This window comes from Geotrypetes seraphini, chromosome 10, assembly GCF_902459505.1.
Source record: "Geotrypetes seraphini chromosome 10, aGeoSer1.1, whole genome shotgun sequence".
NCBI lineage: Eukaryota > Metazoa > Chordata > Amphibia > Gymnophiona > Dermophiidae > Geotrypetes > Geotrypetes seraphini.
Window position 1 is genome coordinate 146,065,051 of NC_047093.1, and position 23,366 is coordinate 146,088,416.

At 52.0% G+C, this 23,366-nt stretch overlaps 1 protein-coding gene across 1 annotated transcript in view; it reads left to right on the plus strand.

Annotated features, from left to right (window-relative positions):
• The window catches only part of PNKP (polynucleotide kinase 3'-phosphatase), a 36,368-nt gene extending 14,837 nt beyond the window's left edge, over window positions 1–21,531 (plus strand). Inside the window, exons 4-16 of the mRNA XM_033961120.1 lie at window positions 3,362–3,441; window positions 3,636–3,693; window positions 5,693–5,800; window positions 6,062–6,133; window positions 7,127–7,175; window positions 7,308–7,378; window positions 7,645–7,737; window positions 7,912–8,008; window positions 8,195–8,256; window positions 8,436–8,545; window positions 8,770–8,857; window positions 9,156–9,223; window positions 20,917–21,531. Coding sequence (XP_033817011.1) covers window positions 3,362–3,441; window positions 3,636–3,693; window positions 5,693–5,800; window positions 6,062–6,133; window positions 7,127–7,175; window positions 7,308–7,378; window positions 7,645–7,737; window positions 7,912–8,008; window positions 8,195–8,256; window positions 8,436–8,545; window positions 8,770–8,857; window positions 9,156–9,223; window positions 20,917–21,037 — 1,077 coding nt within the window. The 3' untranslated portion in view covers window positions 21,038–21,531. The remainder of the gene's footprint in view (window positions 1–3,361; window positions 3,442–3,635; window positions 3,694–5,692; window positions 5,801–6,061; window positions 6,134–7,126; window positions 7,176–7,307; window positions 7,379–7,644; window positions 7,738–7,911; window positions 8,009–8,194; window positions 8,257–8,435; window positions 8,546–8,769; window positions 8,858–9,155; window positions 9,224–20,916) is intronic.
• Window positions 21,532–23,366: the final 1,835 nt, after the last annotated feature.

The following is a 23,366-nucleotide window of genomic DNA, read 5'->3' on the forward strand; positions in this document are numbered from 1 at the left end:
GCATGCTCTCGATCTCAGCCATTGCTCCACTGCTCCAAGTCGACGCTTGGCTCACGTCCATAGACCTTCAGGATGCCTCTCTGCATATTCCCATCCATCCCTCTCACAGACAGTATCTTCGTTTTGTGTTTCAGAACCTTCACTACCAATACATGGTTCTCTCTTTTGGCCTCTCGTCAGCACCAAGGGTCTTTTCCAAGTGTGTCATCCCCATAGTAGCGCATCTGCGCAAGCAGGGCCTGTCCATCTTCCCCTACCTGGACGACTGGCTCATTTCGGCTATGACACCCTGCCTCACCCGCCACGCTTTGAGCCAAACCATCAACCTCCTTCTACAGTTGGGATTTCCCCTCAATTTTCCAAAGTCCCATCTCCTCCCATCTCAATCGCTGCAATTCATCGGGGCAACTTTTCGGACTCAGCAGGCTATGGTTTTCCTCCCGTCACTGCGAGCACAAGTCATCCAACAGCTGATGTCCCCCTGGTACCCAGGGCTCTGGGTCACAGCCAGGGACGTTCTCACCTTGCTAGGGCACATGGCGGCCACAGTGCAAGTGCTGCAGTTTGCTCGCCTAAAGATGAGACCTATCCAATGGTTTCTCAAAACCCATTGGAACCAGTTCCTTCAGCCTCTTTCCACGCAAATACAATTAACGCCCCAAGTGCTTCAGGACTTGCAATGGTGGTTTCACGTGGATCCCCTCTCTCACGGGCTTCCATTTCATCCTCCTCAGCCTACTGTCACCATCACAACGGATGCCTCCAAGAAAGGCTGGGGCGCTCATCTCCTCTCTTGGTCCACACAGGGCACCTGGTCCCCAGCATTAGCTCGCTGCAGCATCAACTTCCTGGAACTGCATGCCATCCATCTCGCTCTGCAGGTGTTCCAACACCACTTGCACAGTCAGATCATCCGAATCCGCACCGACAACCAGGTTGCCATGTTCTATGTGAACAAACAGGGGGGGATGGGCTCCTCTCGCCTATCCCGCGAAGCAGTCTCCATTTGGAACTTCGCTCTCCAGCTCCACTCCACCCTGCAGGCGGTCTACCTTCCAGGCACGGACAACCAGCTCGCAGACAGACTCAGCAGGCAATTCAGTCCTCACGAATGGTCGCTTCGGAGCACAGTTACGCGAAAAATTTTTTGCACAATGGGGCACTCCTCACGTCGACCTCTTTGCATCCCAGACGAACGCCAAATGTCCCAGATTTTGCTCCAGGTACGGCGAACCAACCTGTCTGGCAGACGATGCGTTCCTCCTCCACTGGTCTCAGCATCTCCTCTATGCGTTTCCTCCGATTCCTCTGATTGGAAAAGTCCTTCAAAAGGCCATCGCAGACAATGCCTCCCTGATCCTCATCACACCGTATTGGCCGCGACAAGCCTGGTTCCCCGTCCTCCTCAACCGGGCTTCTCAGGCTCCTTGGATTCTCCCGCAGTTCCCGGATCTTCTCACACAACATGAAGGTCAGCTGCTAACACCCCAATCTTCCGTCTCTCAAATTGACAGCCTGGCTCCTGCTCCCACGCTGACTGGGGACTCTGCCTTCCCTCCGGAGGTCCTACACATCCTTCTTGCCTCCAGAGCTCCTGCGACTCAACGCTCCTACTCCGCCAAGTGGACCCGTTTCCAGCGCTGGTGCTCCACCCATCGTGTTCACCCCAGCACCTCGCCCTTGGCTCAGGTCCTCCGCTACCTTGCCTCTTTGCAGGTCTGCGGATTATCCTACACCTCCATTCGCCTTCATCTGGTGGCCATCTCAGTGTACCATAACCCCGTGGACGCGGTCTCTCTGGTACGCCATCCTGTGGTCAAGCGCTTCTTCAAAGGACTTCTTCGTCTGCATCCTCCCCTCCGACCTCCTGTGCTGGTCTGGGATCTCAACCTCGTGCTGCAGGCTCTCATGGCTCCCCCATTTGAACCTCTCTCTGTTATACCACTCAAATTTCTTACCTGGAAGACTCTATTCCTGGTAGCTATTACCTCGGCTCGCCGCATTGGAGAACTCCATGCCTTGGTATCCTATAGTCCCTATACCCAATTTCTTCATGACAAAGTGCTGTTACGCACTCATCCTAAGTTCCTGCCCAAGGTGGTCTCGGCCTTCCATTTGAACCAATCCATTGTGCTGCCTTCTTTTCATCCACCCCCTCACCCTTCGTCGGAGGCCGAACGACTCCACACACTGGACTGTGCCAGAGCTCTCCGCATCTATTTGGACAGAACTGCGACTCCTCAGCGCCCGTCTCAGTTGTTCCTCTCCATCCGTCCATCTTCCTCTCCTAGACCAGTTTCGAAGTTGACATTGTCCTCTTGGATTACCCAGCTCATTGCGTACTGTTATGCCTCCGCCTCCAGTCCTGCTCTTCAGGAGATCCCTCCGCATGTCACGGCTCATGACCTCCAAGCTATGGTTACCACCTGGGCTAACCTTCGCCTCGCTCCTCTCCAAGAGATCTGTCGAGCGGCTACCTGGTCCAGGATTCATACCTTTGCCAAGCACTACTGCCTTGATGTGGAATCCGGTGCAGATACATCACTGGGTTCTACGGTCCTGCAAGCGGCTTTATGAGGCGTCAACTTCCCTCCTCCTCTCCGTCTCAGGTAACAGATCTTTATTATTATTATAATAGCATGTTGTTATTCTGTTACCTTCAGCTCGGGAGGCACCTTCATGTGTGGCTGTAAGATCCCTGTCCAGGGAGAAATAGAAGTTGCTTACCTGTAACGGTAGTTCTCCTTGGACAGATGGATCTTACAGCCACACAATCCCGCCCAGCCTCCCCTATTGTTTCCGCCAGCTTTGTACCTAACTGGGTTTGCCGGTTGGGGGTGTGCTTATATAGGGGCCAGGTGGGATACTTTAGGGCGGGAGGGCTGGCACATGCGCAAAGCTCTTTAGCTTTGCAGCTTTTAGACTGCCGGGTCGGCTCCGTCACGGGGACGTCAACTTCATGTGTGGCTGTAAGATCCATCTGTCCAAGGAGAACTACCGTTACAGGTAAGCAACTTCTATTTGCTACTCCTGTTCGGAGTATTGTTTATTTCTGTTTCCAGTTCTTAGTTCTGCTTGGCTATTCGGCAGACTGATGTAAATAGAGAAGGGAGTATATTATATATTGTCCCACAGTTTTGTTTTCAGTCTCCACCTGCTGGTCATGATTGGATATATACCCATTCGTAAAGATTAACCTCTACTGGTCTGGAGAAGCTAAAAGAAAATAAATTAGCAGGTAAGAACCTAATTTCTCCTTATGCTTCTTTGCATCAACGAAAAGCTTCCAGATCATTTTGCAGAGTCCCTGTCCCATCCCTTACTGCCAAGAAAAACCCTCCTCCCTTTCTGTCCTCCACAGATTGCTGGCTTTGACATCGATAGTACAATCATCACTACGAAGTCCGGAAAAGTCTTTCCCACCAGCCCAGATGATTGGAGGTAGGGAGGGTGTTTGTACCATAAGAAGTGAAACCATGAAGTGAACACTATTCCCCATTATGAGCTGTGACTGTCTGTCTCTGGTGTTGCCTTCTCCTCTCCTCCGGTATCACCCCAGCATGTAATAACAGCAAAGGGTTTGTGTGTGTGTGTCACGGGATAATCATCACTATCTGCTTTCTCTTTTTTCCTAGAATTCTGTACCCAGAAGTACCCCGGAAACTCAAGGAGAGACTGAGTGCTGGATTTAAGGTACCTTTATATGTCCTCATCCCATATTAGCGGTATATAAGAATTAAATTAAATTATGATCACAACTCCTTAAAGCTTTCTAAAGCACTGTTAGAAGTAAACCGCACAGATAAAATCTGCACTCCATGAAGTTTACAGTCCTGTCAAAATGAGACTTCAGGCAACATATCATACATAACCAACATGGTTAAAAGCAGCCAGCCTTGTGACTCAGTCATACAGAGGGACCTGTGTTTCATTCCTGTTTCAGGGTGCTTTGGAAGCAGTGGGAGGGTTAGGCAGTCCCAGTCATTGTTCAAAAGTGACCCCTACTGATTAGATCTAGGGCTCTGAGGGTTACTGTGGTGAGTTGAGAGAGGAATAATGTGGTGGGAAAAGCCCCAGGTAGTGCAAAATGAAGGTCAATGGGACCTTAGCCAAACTGAAATTCAGAACGATCAGGAAGACCACACAAATAGGAGGTAAATATTGAGTCAAAACAGTACTGACAAGGGTATCATTGTGTTGAGTCAGGGTTTAAGATTTCGTAAGTGCCTTGATTCAAGTGTGATGGGGATTCAAGTGTGATTTCCCCTACCCTCTTCAACCTCTACACTGCTTCTCTAGGAACGCATCTGGACAATCTAGGCATAACCACCTATAGTTATGCCGATGACATCACCATCCTCATCCCATACGATCATTCTAAACCTACCATGACAGACAAACTTCACCAAACACTTGAAACAATCACAACCTGGATGAAAAACCACAAACTTAAACTCAACCAAGACAAAACCAAATTCATCCTTCTCGAAAATGACAAGGTCCAAACCACAATCAACCTAGATATAAACGCAATCAAATACCCCATCCAAACCACCATAAAACTGCTTGGCATGACCATAGACAGACGCGGCACTATGCAACCGCAAATAAATAAAACAATTCAGAAATCATTCGCAATCATGAGAAATCTGAGACAAGTCCGAAAATTCTTTGAAAGAACACAATTCCAACTTATAGTGCAATCCCTAATACTAGGTATATTGGACTACTGCAACATCCTCTTCCTTCCTTGCCCTGCAACGACGATTAGACAACTCCAAACAATCCAAAATACAGCTTTGAGACTCATCTATTCATTGAGAAAACATGATCACATCACGGAAGCCTTCATCAACTCACATTGGCTTCCAATCCAAGAAAGAATCCAATTCAAATTCTACTGCATATTATTTAAAACCCTACACGGAGACAGCCCATCATACTTGAACAATCGCCTCATCCAAGCACCCACTACCAGACACAGAAAAACGCACTCCCCATTCATACCCCCCCCAATCAAGGAAGTCAAAAGAACAAAACTACACGACGGCCTCCTAGCCACTTGAGCCGCAAAACTGGACAACCAGATCTCCAACCTTCTGATGACCACCCCAGACTATAGGACGTTCAGAAAGGAAATAAAAACCATACTTTTCAAGAAATTCCTGAAGCAGCAATAACATCACGACCTCTTAGCAACTCTAAAACTGACATTAGACCTACCCATTACCGCACTAATAATAACAAAAGAACCTCCACTGCGACCACCTATTAATTCTTTTACAAACCACCTCACCCACAACAACACGTTAAATGTTTATAAGATCTACAACTTACCTCTCTAGCTAATCATTGTAACTCTACTTTTTTAATTAACCTTTTGTAATCCGCCTTGAACCGCAAGGTAATGGCGGAATAGAAATCCCTAATGTAATGTAATGTAATAAGGAGGGGTGGAAAGGTGCTCAGGCTTAGCTGGGGCTGGAGGAGAAGGGTGCTGGTGAGAGCAGCTCACCTGCTGAATGATGGAGGCAGTAAAGAAAGAGCAGGGAACATGGAATATTTTGAATTTAATTGTTGGTCCACTGCCTCAGGTTGAGACATTGAAGCCAATCGGGAGCTGAATATTAGAAAGTCTTGTAACACTGACAGTTGGGTATGATCCCATATGTTCTGTTCCTTCCCACACTAGATTGTATTCTTCACAAATCAGCTGGGGATCAGTCGCGGCAAACTGCAGCCAGAGGTTTTTAAAGCTAAGACGGAGGCTGTTCTGGAGAAGCTGGGTCTCCCTGTCCAGGTGAGCAGGAGGTGGATGCATCAATTGAGGCTCTCGGAGAGGAGAGAGGTTCATCAGACGTCTGCTGAGGGGGCTCTGGAATAGGTGGGTTCATCAATTGGGGAGGCTCTGGGAGAGGAGGGGGATCACCATCCAGGTGAGCAGGGTGGGTGTACATCAGCAGACGGGGCTCTGGGAGCAATTGAGTGGATATGGATTGTTGTGTGTTGCTGTAATGGGATGATGTCTGAGCAGAGTCACATGTGCCCCTTTTGCTTTCAGGTGTTTGTTGCCACAGGCGCAGGAATTTATCGGAAACCTGTTTTGGGTATGTGGGACTTCCTATGTGAGAAGGTAAGCTGTGCTACAGGGCTCTCTGGGTACACTAAGAGCAGATAATGAGAGCCAATGGTAGACCCAGGGGATTAAAGGAAGCTTCCTTTTGAGATCTTGTTAATCTGATTTAATAGTAGGGACGATGCCCTAGAACTGATACAGTTATTACACTAGTTCAAGTTTCAAGTTTATTTAAAATTTCTTATACCGCCTAATCAGACTTCTAGGTGGTGTACAAAGATACCATAAAAACAGATTAAAAATTAACAGTGTAAGACAATACCAGGGTATGTTAGTATAGCAAATGACATGACAGACAGACTTACTTCAAACAAATGGGAAAGGGGCAAGAACTACAATCTTTGGAGAAAAGAACACAGAAGGGAAAAATAATAGGAAGGGAACAAGAACAGAAGAGCATTATTTTAGTCCTTAGAAGGACTTGCTGGACTGTATGTAGTGGCACCATCATCAGCATACTGGATGTGACTAGAAGCTCTCACTCTTTCTGTGGGTGTTCCTTCTCTCATTTCCTGCAAAATCTTGGTTTTTCCCTGTATAGGAATCTGTAACAATCTTGCCTACATTGAGTAGGCTTCTTAATGTCCTTATGGAACAGGAACTTTGCAGTACTAACAGCCTTAACTGAATTATTTCAGTGAGACCCTGAAACAAAGCTGTCTTCAGTTTCTAAACTGTTGAGGGTGATGACTGTGAAGCACCTCTAGGAGTGTGACCTGCACTGAGGAGAGAAAGGTATCTGTGAAGACAGAAGGATTATACAGGAGGTAGATGGGATGAATCTCTAACCTAAAACAAGAACCTAGGGTCAGTGCAAACCAGGAGGGAGTGGCAATGAGTTGTGAAGATAGTGGAAAAGCTGGAGTAGGTAACCTATCCAATGCGGATGGGAAGGCACACCAAAGAACAGGCACTATATGAGAAAGGAGCTCTAGTATTAGACTGCCTTCATTTGGCTCTGAAAAGATTATTCTCTGTTTCCCCCTACAGGCTAACGATGGGATTAAGGTGGATGTGGAGCAGAGCCTGTATGTGGGTGGTAAGGTTGTTATGCATGTGCAGATGGTGCAGGAGAAAGTTCTCCAGTAGCTCACAAACAAAGAAGCTCTAGCTCCTTACCTACAATTGCAACTAAAGTTTACACTCAACTCTTTCCTGCCCATTTTTTCAGATGCAGCAGGTCGGCCAGCAAACTGGGCCCCTGACCGGAAGAAGAAGGATTTCTCCTGCAGTGACCGTCTGGTGAGAAGCTTTTGAGAAACTTACACCCAGTCGCCTCTCATACTTTTTGCATTTTCCGTCGTGCTTTCTCTCTGACATTGTTGTGTTCGCTTGCTCTCATCTTCTCTCTCATGCTAAGTTGACTCTTGAGTGCCTTCCTCTTTTTTTTTTTCTTATGCTGGATTACCTCTCTCTTGCTTTATCTCACAGAGGATTTAATCACTGATGCCCCTTGCTCTGTCCAGCGGAGTCTGTCTCACTGATGCCCCTCTTTCCCTTTGCTGTAGTTTGCTTTGAATGCTGGTCTGCCATTCTTTACACCTGAGGAATTCTTCTTAGGGTGGAAGGAGGCTCCATTTCAGCCGCCAACGTTTGATCCGGTGAGTCATGCATTTTATAGGACTGTGTGCACAGAATGGTGCTTTACAGGTAGTGTACGCTGTCAGCTCTCTTAATTTGATAAGTGTTACTGCAATTGTATGAACCTGTGTACACTGCTGACTCTCCCCTATAGAGAAAGTGATGGTTTCTCTCTTGCATTTCATGTGTGACAGAGGAAGCTGGATGCTACTGGTCTTCTATACGAGCCTCCCACGTCTCAACTTACCTTACCCTCACAGGAGATTGTAGTGGCAGTCGGATACCCTGCAGGTGATGGTCAGGAGAAGAGGACAGGGAAGACTGCGGCTGGGTGGGAGCAGTATTGACATGGCTGTGTGCCTGGGTGGGAACAGAGATAGTACAGCATGTGCTCATAGTTGTTTGAGAGCTGAGATCCTGTAGCTGAATACCCACATGGATTTTTGGAGCTCTTAAATGTCCTCCTCTTCTCTGCAGCTGGGAAGTCTACCTTCATGAAAAATCAGCTGGTGTCCAAAGATTATGCCTACATTAATCGGGTAAGAACTGAGAGCAGCTTCTACAATTTTGTCTCGTTACCTGTGACTAAGCTTGGTTTGTCTTTGTTGAGATCCACCTGCAGCTCCTCAGTCACACTGTAAACTATTCAGCTTTTCACTCGAGATCGTCCCAAGTACCACTGTCTCCTGTGAATTCACTGTGCTCTCACCTCTACCAGGACACACTGGGCTCATGGCAGAAGTGCGTGTCAGCCTGTGAGGAGGCCCTGCGCAGTGGCAGGAGTGTCGTTGTTGATAACACAAACCCTGACCTGGAGTCGCGCAGCAGGTCAGTCTCTACTGTGCGTGAGTTACGTAGAGGACAGGAAGCCTAAAGAGAGGGGAGCCGTGCTGGACTGGGGACTAACTGGAATAAGCACTTATAGACAGAAAAGTAGTGCAGGACAGAAAAGTTGTGCAGGCCAGACAGCAAGTTTCTGCAGGGAGGAGGGGGGGATGGTGGGCTGGGCCGGGCCACTGTACCCTGTCACATGCCTCTTTGCTTTCTCCTAGGTACATTGATTGTGCTCAGAAAGCTGGTGTTCCTGTGAGGTGTTTCCTGTTCACCGCTCCCATCGAACTGGTCAAGCATAATAACCGGGTGAGAGGTCAGAGATGGTCTCTGTGCTAGTGAGGGACGGGAGTAGGCCAGGGCTGGTTTCTGAGCAAGAACGGAGTGAAAGGGTGGGAGCAGACCGGGGCAGGGTTTTGTTCTACAATAGGGTGAGAGGGGTAGGGTTAAGCCAGGGCTAGTCTCTGCTATAATGGAGAGAGGTGAGAGCAGTCCTGGGTATGGTCGCTGTTAAGAGAATGGGGAGCAGGCTAGGAATGGTTGTAAAAGTGTTTCAGGTCCTGACTACAGGTTGACAATAACCGGCTCTTTTCTCCTTTGTCCTTAGTTCCGAGAAATGACTTACATCGGGTCTGGTCATTCCTCTGTTAATGATATGATTATCCACAGTTACAAGTGAGTGAGTGCTGCCCCTGCTGCGAGTCTCTGTGTCCACAGTGACACAGCTGATATTGTTCTTCTTTTTATCCCAGGACAAGCAGGCAGCATATTCTTAACATGTGGGTGACGTCACCGACGGAGCCCCCTAGCGGACGTTTTCGCAAGCAAACTTGCTTGAAGACCTTCAAGCTTGCGATTATCCGTGCATGCGCGCTTGCCCCTCCCGCCCGACCTAGGGCATGCGTCTCCTCAGCTCTATGTTTTCCGCAGAGCCAGAAGCACTACTCTCTTGCTGCACGTGATCTCGTTGTCCCTCTTGCACCTCGGCTTTCTTCGTTCTTTTTGTTTGAGTCGCTGTGCTCGTATCTTTGTTTTTCCTTATTTTCTTTCACGTCCTTTTGACCGGGTCTCCATTCTTGCTCTGGCCGCTTGGCTTCGCGGGGCTGCGGCCATGTTTTTTCTTATGTTGCGGCCTCACGCCGGGTTCAAGAACTGCACTAAGTGCAACCGGGTTATCTCCATCACCGATCCTCTTCGTTGGTGTGTGGAGTACCTGGGTGCGGAGCACCGCACTGAGTCGTGTACGGATTGTGCGACTTTGCAACTGCGGGCTCTTCGTCGGAGGGTGGTCAAGATTCTTGGCCTGATGGATCCTGAGGGGCAGGCCTCGAGCTCGGCCTCGGCACCGGTGTTGGGTGCCTCGGCCTCAAAGTACCCCTCGACCTCCAAGGCTCCAGCCTCGGCTCCTCCTGCTACTCTGGCCTCGGGTAAGTCTCCTCTTTCCTCCTCAGGTGTGCCAGTACGTAGACCTCTGAGTCTCATGCGAGTCCCGCCTCATCGGCATCTTCGAGACCTCAAATTAGGTGTGCCTCCTCACGTAGGGAATACTCTTCCTCGAGGTCACTCCCGAAGGAGCACACTGCTGCACCTGTGACCCAACATCCTTTGGTCTCGGTGCCTATGTTCGAGGACATGCTTAAGGCTATCCTTATGTCGCAGCTTTCCTCAGTGGTGAGCCAACTGGTCTCGACCCCGACGCCTTGGACCTCGGTCTCGACCCAGCCACAATCTGACCAACCTGAGCGTCCTTCTCTTGTGTCTCGGGGCCATGCCCGCAAGACCTACAGGATTCCCTCGAGCAATTCTTCGTCTCCAGAATCAGGACCTGTGACTTTTCTGGGGCCCGTGACAGCGACCCATTTCTCGCCCGCTACTTTGCCGAGGTTCATCCCTTCGAAAAAGCCGCGGTCTTCTCCGCCCCTTCGGGGCAGGTCTCCCACCATGAAGCCTTCCAGGCCACACCCTTGTCCTCGAGTTGGACTCTACTATGCATTCCCCCTTGAGGCGAATTACCGCCTCTCAAGGGTCTTCTTATAAACCGGTGGAGGAATTTTCTTTTGCCCTGTCTTCTCCGGGACTCCAAAAAATGGTCGCTCATACTCCAGAGTCCTCATCGACCCACCTTATGCGGGGGCGTTCCTCGACGCCCCCGAGGCGCTTTAGTAGAGCCTCCTCGCTCTCCCATTCGTGGGACTCCGAGGCTCCGGCATGCTATTCAAGGGAAATTTCTCCCTCTTTCTCTACTGCCTCCAGATCTCGCTCGGGGTCTCCTCAGGAAGATGAGTCTTCTTCTCAAAACTCCTCCTTCACTCGTTTAATTGCTGATATGGGTAAGGCTTTGAACCTGGACCTTCAGTCTGAGTCCAGTTATACCCAGGAATTCCTGGCGGAAATGGGTGTTGCTCATCCGCCCCGTACACCAGGTCCACCAGCAAACATTTCTCCGGAACCTGGAGACCCCTTATGCGGTCCCGGCTATTCCCTCCAAATTGGAGTCCCATTTACTGGACAATCCCGGTCAAGAGGTTCAAAAGTTCTCAGCTTTCTCACCAATCCTTGGTGGTTGAATCTTCCTTGAAGAAATCCAACCCCTCGAAGGTATATGCAGCTGTCACGCCGGCCCGGGAGGGCCGTACTATGGACAAGTTTGGTCGCCGTCTTTATCAAAACTCAATGATGGCGAACCATGTCCTCAACTATAACTTTATCTTCACGTCCTATCTCCAGTTCTGTGTGGAAGCCCTCCACTCGTTCCGGGCGGATGTGCCGGATTCTTGTCGTCAAAAGTTTCATCTCCTCGAGGAAACTCTCTCCCAGCTCCACCTCTATATGTTTCAGGCGGTCTATGACGCCTTCGAGTTGTCCTCGAGGGTCACGGTTTCTGCTATCGCCATGCGTCGCCTCGCTTGGCTCAGGATTGTGGATATGGATCCGAATCTCCAGGATCGTCTAGCCAATCTCCCTTGCGTGGGTAATGAGCTCTTTGATGATTCCATAGAGGCGGCCACCAAGCGCCTCTCGGAACATGAAAGGTCCTTCGCCTCTCTGGTGAGACTTAAGCCGAAGACCCCTCCAGCTCGGCAATACAAAATCCCTCTCCGGAGGTATCCGCAGAAATCTACTCCTGCGTTCTCTCGGCCTCTTTCGAAGCGGCCGCAACAACAGCAGCAGCGGCAAGCTAAGGCCCAGCCTGGGCCCTCTTTTTGACACTTCCGGTATGAGCCTTCAGGCTCCCTTCCTTCTGGAGACTTCTCCCCTCCACATCGGGGGGCATCTCCATCATTTCTACACCTAGTGGGAAAGTCTTACCACCGACAGTTGGATGCTTTCCATCATCCGGGAGGGGTACTCCCTTCACTTCAGTCACGTACCCCCGACCTTCCTCTAAAAGAGTTTCCTTCGTCCCGGTCTCAGCTGCCTCTCCTTTTGCAGGAAGCTCGGGCACTTCTTCGCCTTCGGGCGGTTGAGGAGGTTCCTCCGGACCAGTGGAATACGGGATTTTAATCCTGGTACTTTCTGGTAGCCAAGAAGACGGGGGATCTGCGTCTGATCCTGGACCTCCGTGCTCTGAACAAATTTCTGGTCAGGGAACAGTTCAGAATGCTCACCCTTCCTACGTTGTACCCCCTCTTGGACGAGGGGGACTGGCTGTGCTCACTGGACCTCAAAGAGGCATACACGTACATTCCAATACACCCGGCCTCTCGCCGGTATCTGAGATTCCCGGTGGGGGATCTCCATCTCCAGTATCGTGTTCTTCCCTTCGGCCTGGCGGCCTCTCAGGGTTTTCACAAAATGCCTGGTTGTAGTAACTGCAGCCCTGCGTCTCCGCGGCCTGCAGGTTTTTCTCTACCTCGACGACTGGTTGATCAAACTTCCTCTCGCCAAGAAGTTCTGCGAGCGACGAATCAAACCATCTTGCGCCTTCAGAGTCTCGGCTTTGAAGTGAACTTCCCCAAGTCTCACCTCTGTCTGTCCCAGTCTCTAGAGTTCATCAGAGCGGTCCTGGACACGGTTCATCTCCGCTCCTTCTTGCCTTGGCCTCATCAGGAGGCCCTTGTTCGTTTATGCCGGAGGGTGGCCCATCTGTCCTTGGCCCCCGGCTCGGCTCCTGATGGTCCTACTAGGTTCACGTGACTCCTTTTGCCAGACTTCACCTCCATATTCCTCAATGGACTCTAGCGTCCCAATAGAACCAGGATCGAGATCCTATCTCTCGACTCATTGTCATGACTCCTTTGTTGAAGCAGTCCCTCCGTTGGTGGATGCTCTCTTCCAATCTTTCCAGAGGTTTTCTGTTTCATGCTCCTCCTCCGCAGAAGGTCCTCATGATGGATTCGTCGACTTGTGCTTGGGGGGCTCATCTGGATGGTCTTGGCACTCGGGATCTTTGGTCCAGTGCCGACCGCCTTTGTCACATCTATCTGCTGGTTTTTCCTCGCCCTGAAAGCTTTTTGTCACCTGCTTCGCGACCGAGTGGTGCTGATCCGCACGGACAACCAGGTCACCATGTATTATATCAACAAACGGGGTCACGGGGTCCCTGTCCCTGTGCCAAGAGGCAATGCGGCTCTGGGATTGGGCCATTCGCTACAACATATTCCTTCGAGCGGTCTACATTCAGGGCCAGTACAATTGTCTGGCAGACAGGTTGAGTCGTCTTCTGCAGCCTCACAAATGGTCCATCCATTCCTTGACTCTGCGTCAGGTGTTTGCTCGTTGGGGGACTCCGGATGTCGATCTGTTAGCATCCCCCCTCAATCACAAGTTGCCATGCTTCTGCTCCAGGGTTTACACCCCTCTCAGACTCGAGGCGGATGCGTTTCTGTTGGATTGGACGGACCTGTTTCTGTATGCGTTCCCTCCATTCCCTCTGATTCTGAAGACTCTCGTCAGGCTCAATTCCACATGTGCCACCATGATTCTGATAGCTCCTCGGTGGCCCCGACAACCGTGGTTCTCCCTTCTGTTACAACTTAATTCCAGGGAGCCCCTTCTTCTGCCTGTTTTTCCTTCTCTGCTTACGCAGAGTCAAGGTTCTCTTCTTCATCCCAACTTACAATCTCTGCACTTAACAGCTTGGTTCCTCGAGACTTAATGCCCTCGTTCCAGATCTCCCAGCCTGTGCTGGATGTCTTGGAAGCATCTTGGAAGGAGTCCACTCGCCAATGTTACCTTCAGAAGTGGACCCGCTTTTCTTTCTGGTGTGCTACTCGGCGGCTGGAGCCGATCTCTGCCTCTTTGTCTGCTGTCCTGGATTATCTGTTACACTTGTCTGGCGCTGGACTCAATTCCTCTTCGGTTCGAGTCCACCTTAGTGCCATTGCTGCTTTTCATCAGCCGATTGACAGGAAACCTATCTCTGTTCATCCTGTGGTTTCCTACTTCATGACAAGCCTTTTCCACGTTCATCCGCCCCTTAAACCTCCTTCTGTGGTTTGGGATCTTAACGTGGTCCTTGCTCGTTTCATGAAAACCCCGTTCAAGCTGCTAGCGCGGGCTCACTTGAAGTATCTTACTTGGAAGGTTGTGTTTCTTATTGCTCTCACTTCTGCCCGTCGGGCTAGTGAGCTCCAAGCCGTGGTGGCGGACCCTCCCTTCACTGTCTTCCATCATGATAAGGTGGTTCTCCGTACCCATCCTAAGTTCTTGCCTAAGGTTGTTTCTGAGTTTCAAATCAACCAATCCATTGTTCTTCCTGTGTTTTTTCTAAAGCCTCATTCTTTAGCACTCTCCAGACCAGTAGAGGTTAACTTTACGAATGGGTATATATCTAATCATGACCAGCAGGTGGAGACTGAAAACAAAACTTTGGGACAGTATATCCTAGCCCCTCCTCTCTATTTCCCTCAGTCTTCTTTCAGTCTCCAGCAGGTGTTGAGTGATCTGTACCCATCTCCCTTGGTAGGGCTGTTGGAATTTGTTTAGGGGGTTTATTGTCCCTGTTTTTAGCCGGACGGAGCTTGGGCGGACTCTGTTTGGGGGTTCGTCCGACCTCGGGGGTGTCAAACCCGGCGGGTCACGAGCGGGGTCCCTCCCCCCACTTCCTCCACCTCCCCACATTTTTTTAGAGGAGCCTCAGCAGTATCCCTTGCCCCCTAAATCAAGCAAGGCATATTGCTTTGAGAGCCTGTGGAGTCTGTTCTGTAAAAAAAAAAAAAAATCCTGAGGTAGTGCTGGTCTGAAGGGTTGTTTCCCTTTAAGAAAACTGTATTTTACTGTATTTTTTCATGTAACCAGCACTTTTTTATAGCTAGGTCGCGTATGGAGCAATTGTGCCCTTCTCCGGGGGAGTAGGACACAATTTTAGTCCAGCCGCGAGGCACTCGCGGCCGGCCTGAACTCGGCGGTTTGGGTCGGTGAGGTGGTGGAGCTCCGTCGGCAGCGGCTGCAGGCGCCCAGAGCTCTCCGCCGATGGTGCCTCGCGAGTCGGCTTGGAGCAGTGGGGAAGCCCGGTCTTCCACAACCGCCCACGGAGGGATTCCCCGAAGGATTCCCTCTCAGCTGATTTTTTGACAGCTGATGCCGGCTTGCCTGCTTTAGCGGCTGAGACTATTCAGGTTTCTCAGCCGCTTCAGGCTATGGAGGGAGCTTTTTTGGCGGGAAATCTGCCATCTTCTCTGTCTGGCCCCTCCATTTTGTCTTCCACCTCAGGTGACCTTCCCCCTGTTTTGACTATGCAGGGGCAAGGTTCTGCTGGGTCCCCTGCTGTGGCAGGGAGTCCCTTGGGACCCTCGGGGGGTTTTTCTCCTGAATTTTTCTTTTCTTTATGCAGAGCCTATTTTCAGGCGGCTGGGGGTCCCGGTTGCACCCAGGGGGTTTCGGGGGGTGGGTTTTCCTCCGCGCTCCCTGCGGCTTTGCCTCTTTCGTCTGGCGTGACGTCCCCTCCGCCGCCTCCCTTGTCCAAGCGTCCGCGGGTGTCGTGGGACGAGAATTTGTGGTCGGAGGAACGGGTCGGTCTGGAGGAGGACCTGGACCCTTCTGAGGAGTTCCAGGACTCTCTGGAGGGGACGGAAGCTGGCGGCGGGTTGTCGGATTTCCCGTTCTCCAGTGACGAGGCGTCCGTGGTGCGCCTTTTTCAGAAAGATGAGCTGCCTGACCTTATTCAGCAGGTTTCTTCGGTTTTGCGTTTTGAGGACGCGCCGCCGGAGACTCCGCGTGTGGGGGACCCCCTGTTACGGGGGATCCGTTCCGTTTCCCGCTCTTTTCCTATGCATCAGGATATTCGGGATATTATTCTGGAGCAGTGGAAAACGCCGGAGACGCCGTTTCGGCTGGCGCGCAGCATGGCTCGCCTGTATCCCATTCCGGAAGGGGATCGGGCTACGTTAGCTTCGCCAGTCGTGGATGCGGTGGTCTCGGCAATTTCCAAGCGGCATACCGTGCCTGTTGAGGGCGGTTCTGCCTTGCGGGACTCTGAGGAGCGCAAATTGGAGAGCATCCTTAAGCAAAATTTTCAGGTCTCTGCCTTTGGGGTCCAGGCGGCTATTTGTGGGGGACTGGTCGCTCGCGCCGTGTTTCGGTGGGCGGAGCGGATCTTGGATCGAGAGTCTGACGACTGGTCTCTGGTGGATCAGGAGGTAGCGAAGATTGAGATGGCGGCCTCATTCCTCTCAGATGCTCTATATGACTTGGTGCGGATCTCGGCTAAGTCTATGGCTTTTGGCGTGGCCGCAAGGCGTGTGTTGTGGCTGCGCGCTTGGGCGGCGGATGCTGCGTCCAAAGCTAAGCTTACTAAATTTCCCTTTCGGGGGTCGTTTTTGTTTGGAGAGGACTTGGATAAGTTGATTCAGACTTTGTCGGACTCGAAAGTTCCCCGTCTGCCGGAGGACCGTGCCCGTCCGGCGTCTCGGGGGGGGTGCGGCCCGGGGGCGTTTGCGGGATTTTCGCAAGTATCGCCCTGGGCGTGGGGCTGCTTCTTTCCAGTCTCCGGGATTTTCCCGGGGTCGGTTCTTCCAGCGCATGCAGCCCTTTCGGGGGGCCCGTCGGGGGGCAGGGAATCCCTCCGCCGGTTCCCCCGCTTCCCGTCCTGCACAATGACGCCTTGCCGGCGCCCCCTTTGGTTCCGGTGGGGGCACGGCTGCGCGAATTTTTCCCCAAATGGGCCGAGATCACGTCCGATCAGTGGGTCCTGGAGGTGGTGCGGGACGGTTATGCCCTGGAGTTCGCCCGCTCTCTGCCGGATTTTTTCCTCGCTTCTCCATGTCAGACTCCGGGGAAGACGCAGGCTTTTCGCCAGACCCTTCAGCGCTTGCTAGATCTCAGGGCAGTTGTTCCGGTGCCCCCTCCGGAGTGGGGCACGGGCAGGTACTCCATTTACTTTGTGGTGCCCAAGAAGGAGGGGACCTTTCGGCCCATCCTCGATTTGAAAGGGGTCAACAGGGCTCTCAAGATTCCCTCTTTCCGTATGGAAACTCTGCGGTCGGTCATTCTGGCGGTTCAGCCGGGGGAGTTTCTCACTTCTCTCGATCTGACGGAGGCCTACTTGCATGTTCCCATTCGGGCCTCTCATCAGCGTTTCCTGCGCTTTGCGATCTTGGGTCGGCACTTTCAGTTCTGTGCGCTTCCTTTTGGGCTGGCCACGGCTCCTCGGACGTTCACCAAGGTGATGGTGGTCGTCGCGGCAGCCTTGCGGTCGGAGGGCATCCTGGTACACCCCTACCTGGACGACTGGTTAATTCGGGCAAAGTCGTTGCAGGAATGCTCCCGGGTTACTGCTCGGGTGGTGGAGTTTCTCCGGTCGCTGGGCTGGGTGGTCAACCTTTCCAAGAGTCGGTTGGTCCCGGCTCAGCGTCTGGAGTACCTAGTGGTGCTGTTCGACACCTCCTTGGGGAAGGTCTTCCTCCCAGAGGGCCGGGTGAGCAAATTGCAATCTCAGATTCGCCTGCTTTTGGCGTCCCGGTGTCCTCGGGCGCGAGATTTCCTCCAGGTCTTGGGGTCGATGGCAGCGTCCCTGGACGTGGTGAGGTGGGCGCGGGCCCACATGCGTCCTCTCCAGTATGCGCTGCTCCGGAGGTGGTCTCCCCAGAGGCACGGGATGGATGTTCCGGTCCCCCTGCGAGGCTTGGCGCGCTGCAGTCTGCGTTGGTGGCTCCAGACCCCTCACCTAGTTCAGGGGGTGGGTCTGGATCTCCCGCAGTGGACGGTGCTCCTGACGGATGCGAGTCTCCTGGGTTGGGGGGCTCAGTGTTTGGGTCACTCAGCTCAGGGCACCTGGTCCGCGGAGGAGGCCGCCTGGTCGATCAACGTGTTGGAGACCAGAGCGGTCTGTCTGGCGCTGTTGGGTTTCCACTCCCTGTTGCTGGGCAAGTCGGTCAGAGTGCTGTCGGACAATGCCACGGCGGTGGCTTAGGTCAATCGTCAGGGAGGCACCAAGAGCACTCAGGTGGCGCAGGAGGCGGCTCTGCTCATGGTTTGGGCGGAATCCCATCTGCTGGACCTCTCGGCCTCTCATATAGCCGGAGTAGAAAATGTTCAGGCAGACTTCCTCAGTCGTCACTTTCTAGATCCAGGAGAGTGGTGTCTCGGCGCCGAGGCGTTTCAGTTGATAGTGCAGGCTTGGGGGCAGCCCCTGATGGACCTGATGGCCACGGGTGGCAACGCCCAAGTGCCCCGCTTCTTCAGTCGTCGCAGGGACGGTCTGGCCGAGGGTCTGGATGCTCTGGTCCAGCAGTGGCCAACGGAGGGGCTGTTGTATGTGTTCCCTCCTTGGCCGCTGGTGGGCAGAGTGCTTCTTCGCATTGTTCACCATCCGGGTTTGGTGGTGCTGGTGGCGCCGGATTGGCCTCGCCGTCCGTGGTATGCGGATCTGGTGAGGCACCTGGTAGCGGATCCTCTTCCTCTGCCTCTCTCGGACGACCTTCTGATGCAGGGTCCCATTCCCATGTTCGACCCGTCTCCCTTCTGTCTTACGGCGTGGCTCTTGAGAGGGGTCGCCTTAGCAAGAAGGGATATTCAGACAAGGTGATCTCTACACTGTTGGGGTCCCGGAGGCTTTCTACCTCTCGGGCTTATGTGCGGGTTTGGCGTCTCTTTGAGGAATGGTGTCGGGCGCGGGGAGTGACCTCTTTTCGCGCTTATCTGCCTAACATTCTGGAGTTCTTGCAGGATGGCCTGGATAGAGGCCTGGCTTGGTCTTCTCTCCGGGTTCATATTGCGACCCTGTCGGCCTTTCGAGGGTTGGTGTCAGGTCAGCGTTTATCGGCTCTTCCTGATGTGATTCGGTTTTTGCGGGCGGCCAAGTTGCTTAGGCCTCCCCTACGGCCCTCGGTTCCCTCTTGGGATCTTGATCTGGTTCTCTCTGTTTTGGTGCGTCCGCCTTTCGAGCCCTTGGACGACTGTTCTTTGAAGGACCTTACTTTGAAGGCGGTCTTTTTGGTGGCCATTACTTCTGCTAGGCGTGTTTCTGAGCTGCAGGCTTTCTCTTGTAGGGCTCCCTTCTTGGAGTTTTCTAGGGAGCGGGTCGTCTTGCGGCCTGTTCCTTCCTTTCTGCCGAAGGTTGTTTCTCCTTTTCATGTCAATCAATCGGTGGTTCTCCCGGTCTTGGGTGGTCGGGAGGGCTCTTCTGAGCAACGGCAGCTGCGCAAGTTGGATGTCGGTCGGGTCCTTTGCTCTTATGTGCAGCGGACCCAGGAATTCCGGAAGTCCGATCATCTCTTTGTCCTCCTGGCGGGTCCTCGTCGGGGAGCGGGCGCTTCTAAGGCTACTATTGCGCGCTGGATCAAGGAGACGATTGCTTCCGCTTATCTTCTGAAACAGCAGCCTGTTCCGGAGTTTCTCAAGGCTCATTCCACTCGGGGTCAGGCGGCTTCTTGGGCTGAGTCGTCGCTCGTGCCTCCAGTGGATATTTGTAAGGCTGCGGTTTGGTCCTCCTTGCATTCCTTTGTTCGTCATTATCGGGTTGATGTGCAGGCGCGTCGGGACGCGGTGTTCGGTGAGCGTGTACTGGTATCGGCCCTTCGGGGGTCCCGCCCGTGAGAGGGACTGCTTTGGTACGTCCCATTCGTAAAGTTAACCTCTACTGGTCTGGAGAGTGCTAAAGAAGGAGAAATTAGGTTCTTACCTGCTAATTTACTTTCTTTTAGCTTCTCCAGACCAGTAGAGGTCCCCACCCTGTCTGTTGTTGTTGTTGTTGGGGCTGTTGCGCGGGCAGTTTTTGGTTTTTGCTGCGGGTTCTAGTATTTTTCTAGGGCCGGGGAGAATTGAAGAACAGCGGCTGTGGCTCGGCTGGCTTAGCTGGCGAGCTGTGGGGACATTCTTCCTTCGGGAATTTCTCCTCTGCATTTTCCAACAGCATTTTGGGTATGTTATTTGTTACTCCTTTTGGAGTATTGTTTTTTCTCTCTGTTGTTTTCCAGTTCTTGGTTCTGCTTGGCTATTCGGCAGACTGAGGGAAATAGAGAGGAGGGGCTAGGATATACTGTCCCAAAGTTTTGTTTTCAGTCTCCACCTGCTGGTCATGATTAGATATATACCCATTCGTAAAGTTAACCTCTACTGGTCTGGAGAAGCTAAAAGAAAGTAAATTAGCAGGTAAGAACCTAATTTCTCCTTCTCACCCTGGAGAAGTGGCTCTGCATTCTCTTGATTGTAAGCGTGCACTGACCTTCTACTTGAAGCGCACCACTCCTCATCGTTCGGCTCCCCAGCTGTTCCTCTCTTTCGATCCTAATCACTTGGGTCGCTCTGTCTCTAAGCGGAGCATTTCTAACTTGTTGGCCTCTTATATTTCTTTCTGTTACGCTCAGACTGGTCTCTCCCTGCCGGGTCGAGTCACAGGCCACAAGGTCCAAGCGATGGCCGCATCTGTTGCTTTCCTCCGCTCAACTCCCATTGAGGAAATCTGTAAGGCTGCCACTTGGTCCTTGGTTCATATGTTCACCTCTCACTACTGTCTGGATGCTTTCTCCAGGTGTGACGGCCCCTTTGGCCAGTCCGTGTTGTAACATCTGTTCTCCTAACTTGCCAACTCTCCCACCATCCCATTCTGGTTAGCTTGGAGGTCTCCCACATGTTGAGAATATGCTGCCTGTTTGTCCTGGGATAAAGCACAGTTACTTATCGTAACAGGTGTTCTCCAGGGACAGCAGGCAGATATTCTCACAACCCGCTCACCTCCCCGTGGTTGGCTTCTTTGCTAGCTATCTGAACTGAGGCCACGCTAAGGAGACGCATGCCCTAGGTCGGGCGGGAGGGGCTCGCGCGCATGCGCAGGCCAATTGCAAGCTTGAAGGTCTTCAAGCAATTTTGCTTGCGAAAACGTCCGCTAGAGTGCTCCGTCGGTGACGTCACCCACATGATGAGAATATCTGCCTGCTGTCCCTGGATAACACCTGTTACGGTAAGTAACTGTGCTGTCTCTGCTCTAGGAACAAGTATGTACCTCCATCGCTAAATGAAGGTTTTAGTGAGATCCTGAGAATCAATTTTGTGCCGCATTTCGATGACCCACAGCTAGAGGCGCTGTGGCGGCAGTTCTCAGAGAGCTGAAACCCACATTATCCTGCATCTTTATGCTCTGGATCTTCAGTCAACAAAGGCTTCACCTTTCACTCGGACCCCCGCATTCCGTCTGTGGCTTGCTCACTACTCAAGTCTGGAGTGCTGGTATCTTGTCTCTTCTAACCAACCTGGTTTAAAGCAGTTTGGGCTAATCTCTATGTTCTTGGCAAGAAAAGAAGTGACCTCCCAGAGCCTCCTGCCTCTGCCTCCTTGGCACACTTTGCCACCTCTCGGGTAAGTGGTTATACCTGGAGCTGTAATTCCTCATCCTTTGACCTGTGAGCACAGATAAGGACATGATACAGAGACGGAGGGGTCCAGTTCTCTTCCCCAAGCATTTCACCCCTCTCTTCAGAACGGAAGATGAATCATCTCTACCATGGTGTGCTTGCCATGATTGGAAGCCTCTCGGATGGGATGGGATGGGAGAGTTTTAATAACCTGTATTTGAAAATATCAATAAAATTTAATTTTAGAATGTTTGATTTGTAGTTAAGTAATTCTTGCTGTGAATGTATTTCTTCCTACCCTGATTTTCTCTTCACTTTCTCCTTGGGGGTAGTGGGGGGGGGGGCCTTCTGCAGGGTAAAAGTGGCTCTGGAAGGTTTCCATACTGGAATATAGTAGAATGCTGATTATTTGGATTGCTTTGGGGGATCTCAGTTTATATTTGAGTTCTCCCCTAAGTACTATCACCCTCCCTCCCACTAGTGTTCCTTCTCTGTTTCTTCCACCGCTGCCATAAGCCCAGCCCCCCCTGAACCGGGAGGCTTTCCCCCACCGTCAGCATGCCCCCTAAAAGAAAGAGTGTTCCCCCCCTCCCTCCCTAAACAGACACCATCAACCCCCCTCCCGGATCCAGAGGAAAGACCCCAGGCCTACCTTATTTCCCTGGTGGTCTAGTGGCGCACTGGAGCCATCTACCCCATCCTAGCACACAGCTCTTAATGCGTTGTGGAGTATCCTAGTGATCAATGCAGTGGCCTGGGGAACTGGGTTTGATCTCGCTGCAGCTTCTTGTGATTGGCCAAGTCACGTAACCCTCCATTGCCCCACATATGGAACTACCGTATTTTCATGCATATAACGCGCGCGTTATACACGATTTTACAAACTGAGTATAACCATGCGCGTTATATTCGTGAGCGCGTTGTACACATTTTTTTTTTACATAGTTCCCCCCCCGACGTCTAATTCACCCCGCAGGACCGCTCGCACCCCCACCCTGAAGGACCGCTCGCACCCCCACCCTGAAGGATCACTCGCACCCCCCAGCCTCCCCACCCCCCCATCATGGAGAAGCTGCCTACCGTTGTCCTGCTGCTTCCTCTGCCGGCGGTCCCACCCTTCTCTGAGCCCTGCGTCTGCGCTGCTCCCTCTTCCGGCGGTCCCGCCCTTTCTCTGATGTCAGAGAAAGGGCGGGACTGCCGGAAGAGGAAGCAGCGCAGACGCAGGGCTCAGAGAAGGGGCGGGACCACCGGCAGAGGAAGCAGCAGGACAACGGTAGGCAGCTTCTCCATGATGGGGGGGTGGGGAGGCTGTGGGGATGCGGGTGCGAGTGCAAGTGGTCCTTCAGGATGGGGGTGCGAGCGGTCCTGCGGGGGGGTGAATCGGACGTCGGGGGGGGTGAATCGGACGTCGGGGGGGCATCAGGCTTTCAGGGTGGGGACAGGACATCAAGGGGGGACAGGACTTCAAGGGGGAGAGGAGAGTCAGGGTGGGCGAAAGGAGAGTCGGGGCGGGCGAAAGGAGATTCGGGCGGCGACAGGAGAGTTGGGGTGGCATGCGCGGTATATAAAAATTTCTTTACATAATTACAGTTTCCCGCACGCTATACCCGTGTGCGCGTTTTACATGGGTGCGCGGTATATGAGTGAAAATACGGTATATATAATACTGTATGTAAAGTACTTTGTAGCAACTGAAAGGTGGTATATCAAGTTCTATCCCCTTAGCCTTGCTGGGTTTGTCTCACCTCTCGAGGTCAGTGCAAGCATCTTCCACAAATCTGGGACAATCACTGGAAATACCCTGAAGGACTGGCGGGTTCATAGCCCTAAATTCTAACTAAAATAGAAACGTCTTCCAGCATGGAGCTCCTTAGCGAGTGGAAAATATATTTCATGGGTACTGGGTGGTGCTTTCCCTCCATCCTTGAGATGCTGCTTTCTGGACTCTGCTCTTTTTAGAAATCCAGCAGTGGGAAGATTATGCAGTTCCAGCACACAGATCATAAGCACATGCATGACCTAAGTAAAACTGATCTTGCACAGTTAAACGCATTGTGTGTAAATGCAAAAATCTATCCAACAAAACG